The 8,375-nt window shown below is 39.7% G+C and overlaps 1 protein-coding gene across 1 annotated transcript in view; it reads right to left on the reverse strand.

The window, feature by feature from the left end:
- The window catches only part of LOC103587582 (triple functional domain protein), a gene marked incomplete at its 3' end in the record, with an annotated part of 141,812 nt that overhangs the window by 32,380 nt on the left and 101,057 nt on the right, over window positions 1–8,375 (reverse strand). Inside the window, exons 18-22 of the mRNA XM_008569080.1 lie at window positions 2,963–3,157; window positions 2,763–2,878; window positions 1,910–1,976; window positions 1,208–1,317; window positions 247–316 (exon numbers count right to left, since the gene is read on the reverse strand). Of these exons, the coding sequence (XP_008567302.1) occupies window positions 247–316; window positions 1,208–1,317; window positions 1,910–1,976; window positions 2,763–2,878; window positions 2,963–3,157 (558 nt within the window). The remainder of the gene's footprint in view (window positions 1–246; window positions 317–1,207; window positions 1,318–1,909; window positions 1,977–2,762; window positions 2,879–2,962; window positions 3,158–8,375) is intronic.

Consider the following 8,375-nt stretch of genomic DNA (forward strand, 5'->3'; position numbering starts at 1 on the left):
ATGGGTGAATCCCCAGGGTCGAGGGAAGGCCTGGAACACTAAATGTTCTATTTCAAGCCATAACTACTGCAATAAAACCCCACAATAATAAATAGGTGGAAAATGTAACTCTTTGAGGTACCACCTGTTTCTCTGTATGGACAGATATCAGAAGATGGTGATTTAAAAGAAATGAACAACACCCTTTCTAACTTCCTTCAATGCTACCAAATAACTGTGAGTGAACAAGCAGCTGAGGTTTCATACCCAAGTGACAAAGCAGTGTCCAACGTCCTCTGGCAACTGCTCATATTTTTCCAGCTCCTTTAGGAATATGCTGCAGAGAATAAAAATGTTGTCATACTATTAGCGTGTTTTAAAACTAGTGAGATACACCAAAACTGAAAAAATTGTGCCTTCTAAATTTTAAGAATTAACAAAAATGTATAGTTCTTAAGTAGGTTAAGTTATTGTGACTTTCAAATAGCTGACCAGTTTAGCCTTCAAATACTTTCTAACAGAAATTTTAGCCTAGCAGCTTACTTCTGGGAAAATGCTAGCATTTAGTAGCTAAGGATATAATTTAGGGAGGTAAATGTTCAATCAGAAGAACCCCTCCTGCATTTTCTGCTTCTGCTGGGGTGGGGGCGGGGGAGGGAAGAGACTGCACTAGGTCTGGCCCCAGAGTCATCTCACCATAGGCTACAGGGTGGCATAGACTCCACCTAAAGGAGCTTCTGACGCTGCTGCTCTTTTTAAACCTTAAAATAAAATCACAAACCTCCTGTGGCTAATGGAAAGTGCGTTTTATTTTGGTCAGATTACACATCTGTTCCTTTCTCAGTTCTTCCTTCTCTCTTATCATAAAAGACCAAAAAACATCGGCCAGTGGTCCTAAGGGGAGCTCTTCTTTCTTTTAACCCTAAGAAGTAATTTGTTTGGCAGCTGATGACTCAGCTTGAGGGTAATTAGGGTTCTAGCAAAAACACTTACAGTTTTCCTAATCTTATTCCTGAAGAAAATAAGCACAAATATAAAGTTCAGTTTGTATTTAAAGAATCTCCAGAATGTCAGTATTTTTGGAGAAAGACTGATGGTCTTCATTCAAATTTCAACAAAATCACTGAAACATTTAATTTAACTGGAAAGTGTTTATTTCTTGTTATGGAACTTCAGCGCAGTATCTAGATTTTAAGAATAACTGCTTCCCAAAGATAAAACCACTCACTTATTATGAAACTCATAGATTTCCTGCATGTTTCCAAAGATAATGAGCTCTTTGTTTACAATGCCTGGTGGGATCTCCTCCACACCGCTGGTCATTTCCCACAGGTAGGTCTGGAGCGGAGGGAAACAGAGGGATTAGACAAAAATCAATGCCAAATTTTCAAGAAACAGCTATTCCTGACATCTGCAAATAGATACACAGAGTTAATGTATGAATGAAAATATGTCCGAAGCATGGAACCTTTTACAAAACATAAAAAACTCTTTTTAAAAAGAGCCCTGCAGTTGCTATGAATATGTCAGAAGGGTTCCTATACTTTTCAACTTTAAACTCACTCCCAGCTTCAGATTTTGGAATTAACCTACTCCAGAAGGTATGACAAATATTTATGATACTACTGAGTATTAGCTGCCAATCATAATTAGTAGGCACATTTCTCTGAAGCTGCTGTAAAACTCTACACAAAGAGAATGTCAGCCAGCTATCATGTGATAAACGGAATGAGAGGATTAATGCTGTATCATCTCTGCAATGAGTGAAAAACAAGCCTAGAACTTCACAGAAGTGCAGACACACGAAACTGGCTGCCGGAGCTCTCTTTAACATAAAAAATTGTGATTATTCTAAGAACTACCAACAAGGAAGAGAAAAATAGCAAGGTTATCCTCAATCTAAATAAACAAGCAAAAAAAACTTACTTACATCCATACACTCCCGGAGGTCTCTTACATAAGCCTTTTCAGTTTGAATCAGCTCAGCCATTATGAACCTTAAACAGAGCAAGACAGCACAGTGTAGCTCAGTCAGGATGCGTGCTCATTTTACCAGCCACTTTTATGGCTCTACAAAATAATAAGGAGAGTCTAAAAGCACTAGTCCTAAAGTAACGGTTTTGAACAAGTAAATCAAGAAGAGATAGACAAAACAGTATCCAGCCACTAATTCAAAAGCAAAAAAAAGACTTTTGGAAACGTTTTATTGGGGTACATACAGATCGGGTTTCTCAGCTTGGCACTATTGACATTTCAGGCCGAATAACTCTGCTGTGGGGCTGTTCAGTGCACTGTAGGATACTCAGCTGCTCCTCTGGTCTCCACCCACTAGATGCCAGTAGCACCTCCCCTCCCCCTCCGACTGTGTGACAACCAGAATGTTTCCTCACGTTGCCAAATGTACCAGGGAACAAAACTGCTCCTGGCTGACAAACGCTGGGTTTGGAGAAATCTTTTGTCTTTAGTACAATTCACTATTTTTAAACACCTAAATTTGCTTATTAATTTCCTCTCTTTTGTATTACTACCTAGTAAACACAAGCAACTTGTCGACCCCAAATGAAAGGAAGGCACAGGGATAAAAACAAAACATCGTTTCTGAACCAGGTGATAAGGGGACATTGGACACAGTGCAATCTGTGAGGCAAAAACTAAACCCACTCAGAGCAATGCAAAGTCTCAGTGCCATTTGATTTCAAAGCACATGGAGAAGCAAGTTTGTCCAAATGACATTTTCTTCACTTTTTCAATGAGTTCTGGTAGATTGTTAAAGACTGGCTTACTCTTTCCTGCGGGCAGATTTCCGTTTCTCTTCATTAAGTTCATGAGCAGCATCTCGAAGTTTCACCTCTGACCCAGGGATACTGGCTGGAATGATATCTAGCTGAAGACTTTTACTCTGGAATGAGAGAGTCAATTATATCAGTAAAGAGGACATCAGGAAGAAGATCAGGATTTATTCAGCTTGCACAAAGCAATTTACCGATTTGTTGGAATCTGAAGAAATCCCCAGGGCTTTCTCCAAAGAGGTCCTGTACTTCTCCATCCGCAGAGAAAAATCTCTGTACCTCTTATCCACTGCGGTAACACATTTTTTTATCTCTGCTGCATGTGCATGCCCTTTTTCACAAAAGCCATCAGCCAGCTGTATCAATAGCTTCACTCTCTCTTTGGTTTGCTGCAAAAAACAACAGGAAAGTATTGTGAAGCAAATGAGCCCAGCCGCCAGGGACCCGAAACACAGTGGCCACTTGCCTACAACTCAGACCAAACAGGAAGAGATGGCTGGTGGTAGAAACTCAGATGAAAGCCCCAAGTCCATGCAACCCATCTTCCTGACTCTAGATGAGCTGTCTTTCCTCAGCTCTTCCATAACAAATGGCAGTTTTATGACCTCAAAGAAAAAGTCCAGGCTGTTTTTCAACAATGTCTTCATCTGGTAGGTGTTGAGTAAAAATCTGTGCAATGAATGAATGAATGAACATTCCTTCAGGATGTTCTCTTTACAATTCTTTATTCTCCTCCTTTGAATACTGCATCGTTACAAAGGAGCTGTGCAAAGACAGCTCCTTGTTTTATACAAGCTTATTCTAGGTGTCAAATTGGACCTATGGCTCTTGCAGGGCAAGCAGCCATCTGACTTTTTGGTCTTCCTAAAGAATGTGTAGCAAAGGCTGCTCCTTGTTTTATACATGCTTATTCTAGGTGTCAAATTGGACCTATAGCTCTTGCAGGGCAAGCAGCCATCTGACTTTTTGGTCTTCCTAAAGAATGTGTAGCAAAGGCTGTCCCCGTGGCAGGCACTGAACAAAATTCTTGATGAAGCTCCCCCATATCACACGTTCATTGCGTTTTTTTAATTCTCAGGAGACGGAGGAAAATTTACTAGTCAGAAAATTATCTTCATGGAGGTATTTTAAATTTTGTCCCTGTTTGAGAACTCACTAAAAGATTATTCTGTTTTATATGTACATAGAAAAAGATCTTTTGCTAGGTTAAGCATAATTTTATTACTTTTCATAAAGTTAAGAATAACTGTAAAACAATGGTTTTATATATATAATGGTAGTAGCTTCACTGAACTCTGATTCCCCAACAATCTTTCTCGTCACATTCACTTCACTGATTATTATTACCAGGCTTCCTTCGACATTCCCCTGGCATTTTCAAATTAATAAGTTAATCTTCTGCTATGGAACCTGCTTTTCTCAGGTAAACTTTAACAAGAAAATCTTTATGAACTATTTTCAGAAAACTGACATTTAAAAAATCCCCAAAAGGAAGGTGGTCAGAGTTCAAAACCCAGATAAATTATCTTAGCTTGTAAAATGAAATTTTTAGTCCAAATTCACTGGGCAACCTGTAAAGTCAGCTGTAAAGTTCCTTCAGATGCTACATGAACACCACGGGCAACCTGTGGGCCACCGAGTGCGTGGTCCCACAGCGCTGCCCTCCTGTGTCATCTGCTCCAGGCTCATGCCTCTGGTCCTCAGCACCGCTGCTTCTGCCTGCAGTGCTGTTCCCCTAGATATCTCCGTGGCGCTTTCCCATCTCTGCTCAAATAAAGGCCACCTCAGGGGGCCCTCCCGGGACCACCTTCAACGGTCCTCAGCACCGCTGCTTCTGCCTGCAGTGCTGTTCCCCTAGATATCTCCGTGACGCTTTCCCATCTCTGCTCAAATAAAGGCCACCTCAGGGGGCCCTCCCGGGACCACCTTCAAACTGCAACTTTCTACTCTGCCTTGACCACCCTTTGGTTGTCTGCTCTCGTATTCTCCATAGCACATATCTCCTTCTAGCAGAGGGAGTGATTTATTTATTGGTTAAGATTGTCCGTCTCTCTCCTGTGAGAATGTCACCTCCACAGGCCAGGGATATTTGCTTGTTTTGCTTACTAATATCTCTTCCATGGTCACAGACACCATCTGTGGAGGGTACTGCAAACTGTGTGTATGTGTATCTTTAAGAGATTAAGAGAGCTACTTAGCGTTGTAAGTGCTAGAGATACAGATGTGAAGACAAAAAAGATAATGCAGCCTGCCTACATTAAAACAGAAAACGAAAAACACCAAGAAGCTAAAGAAGATTTCGTATATGTAGAATCACAGAATATACCTATTGCTGGCATGCAACACCAATAGGCTGATATTGATCATCTGAAACTAGATGCAACATGGAAGGTACCCTACAAGCAAAGCCTGATGGGTTGATAAATCTTCCCTGCATTAACTCCAGTTAAACAGAAAATGCTCATCAGATAGTCAAAAGGTCTTCCCTGGCCCCTCTGTCAAACACTGTACCCTCTCTTCCCTCACAGCTTTTTCCTCTTCTTACCTAAAATAATACATAGATACGTATGCATTACCCATTTATCACGTTATTCGTCTGTTTCTCTAACTCGAATGTGCAGTCCACGAGCCTAGTACCCAGTAGTCCCTGGTACACAGTAAGGGCTCAATAACGAAGTAAATAAATGTTGTGATAAAAACTAAGTAAAATGAATCTGCTAATCCATCAACCTTTTATATCTCAATATATTTTTATTTTAATTGGTATTTTAAAAATACATTCACAGGATTCAAAATTCCAAAGGCAAAAAAGGAAACAAAGTGAAAATTCTTCTCAGCCCACCTTCCTCCTGTCACCAGCCCCAATTACCAGCTTCTCGTGTATCTCTCTAGAGATGCTTCACACACAGCATACGCACAAGCAAGTGCATGTATGCACGTGTGTATTTTTCTCCCTCACGTAAATGCCTGCATACAAACACTGCTCTGCACCTGGTATTTTTCCCTTAACAAATCTTGGTTATGCTTCCCTATCAGAACAGAGGCCGCATCCTCACTTGTCTTTAGAGCTGCATGATATTTTACCGTGTGGATGTTCCATAACTTCATCAGGCCTCCCCAATGATGGGCCTTTGTGTTGTTTCCAATCTCCTCTTACCACAGCAACAACTTAAAAAAACAAATCTATTCCTGTGAGGTTTGATGAGGCTTAGCATATGTAGTTGGAACACACATGGCGAGATGGAATTAACTGTCCGACAGACAGTAAGTGCTTCCACGATGCCAAGAGATGCTGCGAGAGGCCCCACAGAGGTTGGCCAATTCACTCCTCAAGCAAGGAGCCTGTCAACACAGTGTGTGATCCAGCTTTTTAACCTCTGCTAATCTAGTGGGTGAAAAAGAAACTCAGTGTAGCTTTGACTTACACTTTTCTTATTTTAAAATCTCCTGTGTTTAAAAGCCATTTATAATTTCTTTCCTGCGACTCACCTTTACTTTCTTTTGTCCATTTTCTTGCTCTTTTTGTTTTTCTTACTGATTAATGAAAGTTCTTTACTGTTTGGAAACCTGTCCATTCTGATATGAGACACATATATATATCTTTCCTGTTTTCTTTTTGTCTTTAGACTTTGTTTTATGGTGGATGTTCTTTAGAAACTTTTACATTTTTTGCGTGTAGGTGCTTTACGAAATTTTTCTTTTATCAGTTTGGGTTTTACATCATTTAGACAGACTTAAATCCTGTTATTTCTTCTAGTACTTTTAGGTTTTCATTGCTGATATTTAAATCTTCTTCCCACATTTATCTTGGTATCAAGGTGAGATATAAATCCACTTTAATTATTTTCCAGGAGGCTACCCAACATCATTAAAAAGAATTCCTACTCTTTTAAAGTGAAATATTAAGGTTTTCATCCTTATTCTATTTGTTATCTCTAGAGATTGTTATAAAAGTGGATTTTTACTTTAAAAGTATATAAATATTATAATTAAACAACCTCATCTGTAGGCATAATTAAGGGATTGGAAAAGTTATCTCTAGAGATTGTTATAAAAGTGGATTTTTACTTTAAAGTATATAAATATTATAATTAAACAACCTCATCTGTAGGCATAATTAAGGGATTGGAAAAAAATAAAAGCAAACTGAATTCTTAAGTCTACCTACTCAAAAGAGCTTTACTCCTCATGTTCTTAGGTAATCAGAAACACAGCAAGGACACATTCGATGGTGTTAGACACTTTCTAACAAAGTAAGGCATTCTGTTTGGCCTTTAGCTTTATTCCCATTAACACTAAAAATGTTATAATATTAATTATTGTACCAATGGGATTGGACAACTATACTGTCAGAGTTAAGAATTCTCTATATAACAAAAGAAAGATGGTTTCTTAGAAGACACTAAGATAGGGCGACAGAAGGCAAGCAGGAGAGCAGCCTCATTTCATGAAAAACCAAATGACATCTCCCAACACCAAAGCAGGTGCTTTCTGCTTAAGAGAAAGGCAACCAGAAACCAAAGAAGAAAAGCTGCTAAGAAAAAAAAAGTGAGGGGTGTTCAGATCTACCAGTTCCTCCCAGCATAACTAATTCAGTATACCCAATGAAAGAAACACTTCCATACATCTTGCAAACAGGTCAGATGTCACCTACAATTTTAAATGTTTTTTATACAAAAATAAGAATATGTCTATTTCTACCTACTAATAACCACATTACAAACTTGAGGAAAAGGAACATTTAGGAGTAGTGGAAAAATCTTTCACACACATTCTATTGTTGGAACCAGGCTGCCACATTACTCAACCCCACACAGTCACATTCACATAATATTCCATGTGCACGGCGGCCCCCGGATGCGTGCGCCAAATATGCTGTTTGGCCTTACGTAGTGGCCTGCAGGCAGTGGAGCGGTAGTGAAAAGAGCGGATCTTAAATCTACCTCTGAGTGCTAAAGAAGGCATTTGCTTAGTACCTTTACACTCAGAGGATATTCAAAGAAACAAATACAGATCATGTAATGCACATAATAATTATGATTTACTATCTAAATATCAACAGAAATGAGAACTATACAGCCAAATGTGTGGTGTACCTAGAAGAAGGAAAAGCCATATCCTTACTTGCAGAAGCAGGACCCGTCAGCTCTCCTGAGTGCTTGTCATACATCTGGGTGCAGCTTTGGTTCCTGGCTTTCTTGACTCCCTCCCCACACCTCAGTGCTCACAGTGCTCCCTCCCAGTGCCAACTCTTCTCACCACCACCCCAGGGATTGGCTTCTCTGTAACCCTTCTAGAGTGTGATCCTCTGAACAGGGACCACGGAGTCCCAGGGCCCAGCACCCTCAGGGTTGAAGGAAAATAAACTTACAGTGTGGGGGACCTGGAGCACAGGGTGGCAAGGAAAAGCAGGAGGAGTCAGAAATGGTTACAGAAAATATAAAAATGGATAAATAAACTTAATACAAAGTAGCTGGCATCACTCTTAATGATTTAAAAATTCCTCATTGATATGTTTTCAAAGCCAAGTTAAGGGCCACACAAGATAATCAATCCTGTTACTTCATATAAACACTTTTTTTTTTCCTTTTTGTCTTTTTTCGTGAC

This window comes from Galeopterus variegatus, unplaced genomic scaffold, assembly GCF_000696425.1.
Source record: "Galeopterus variegatus unplaced genomic scaffold, G_variegatus-3.0.2 Scaffold463, whole genome shotgun sequence".
Classification (NCBI taxonomy): Eukaryota; Metazoa; Chordata; class Mammalia; order Dermoptera; family Cynocephalidae; genus Galeopterus; species Galeopterus variegatus.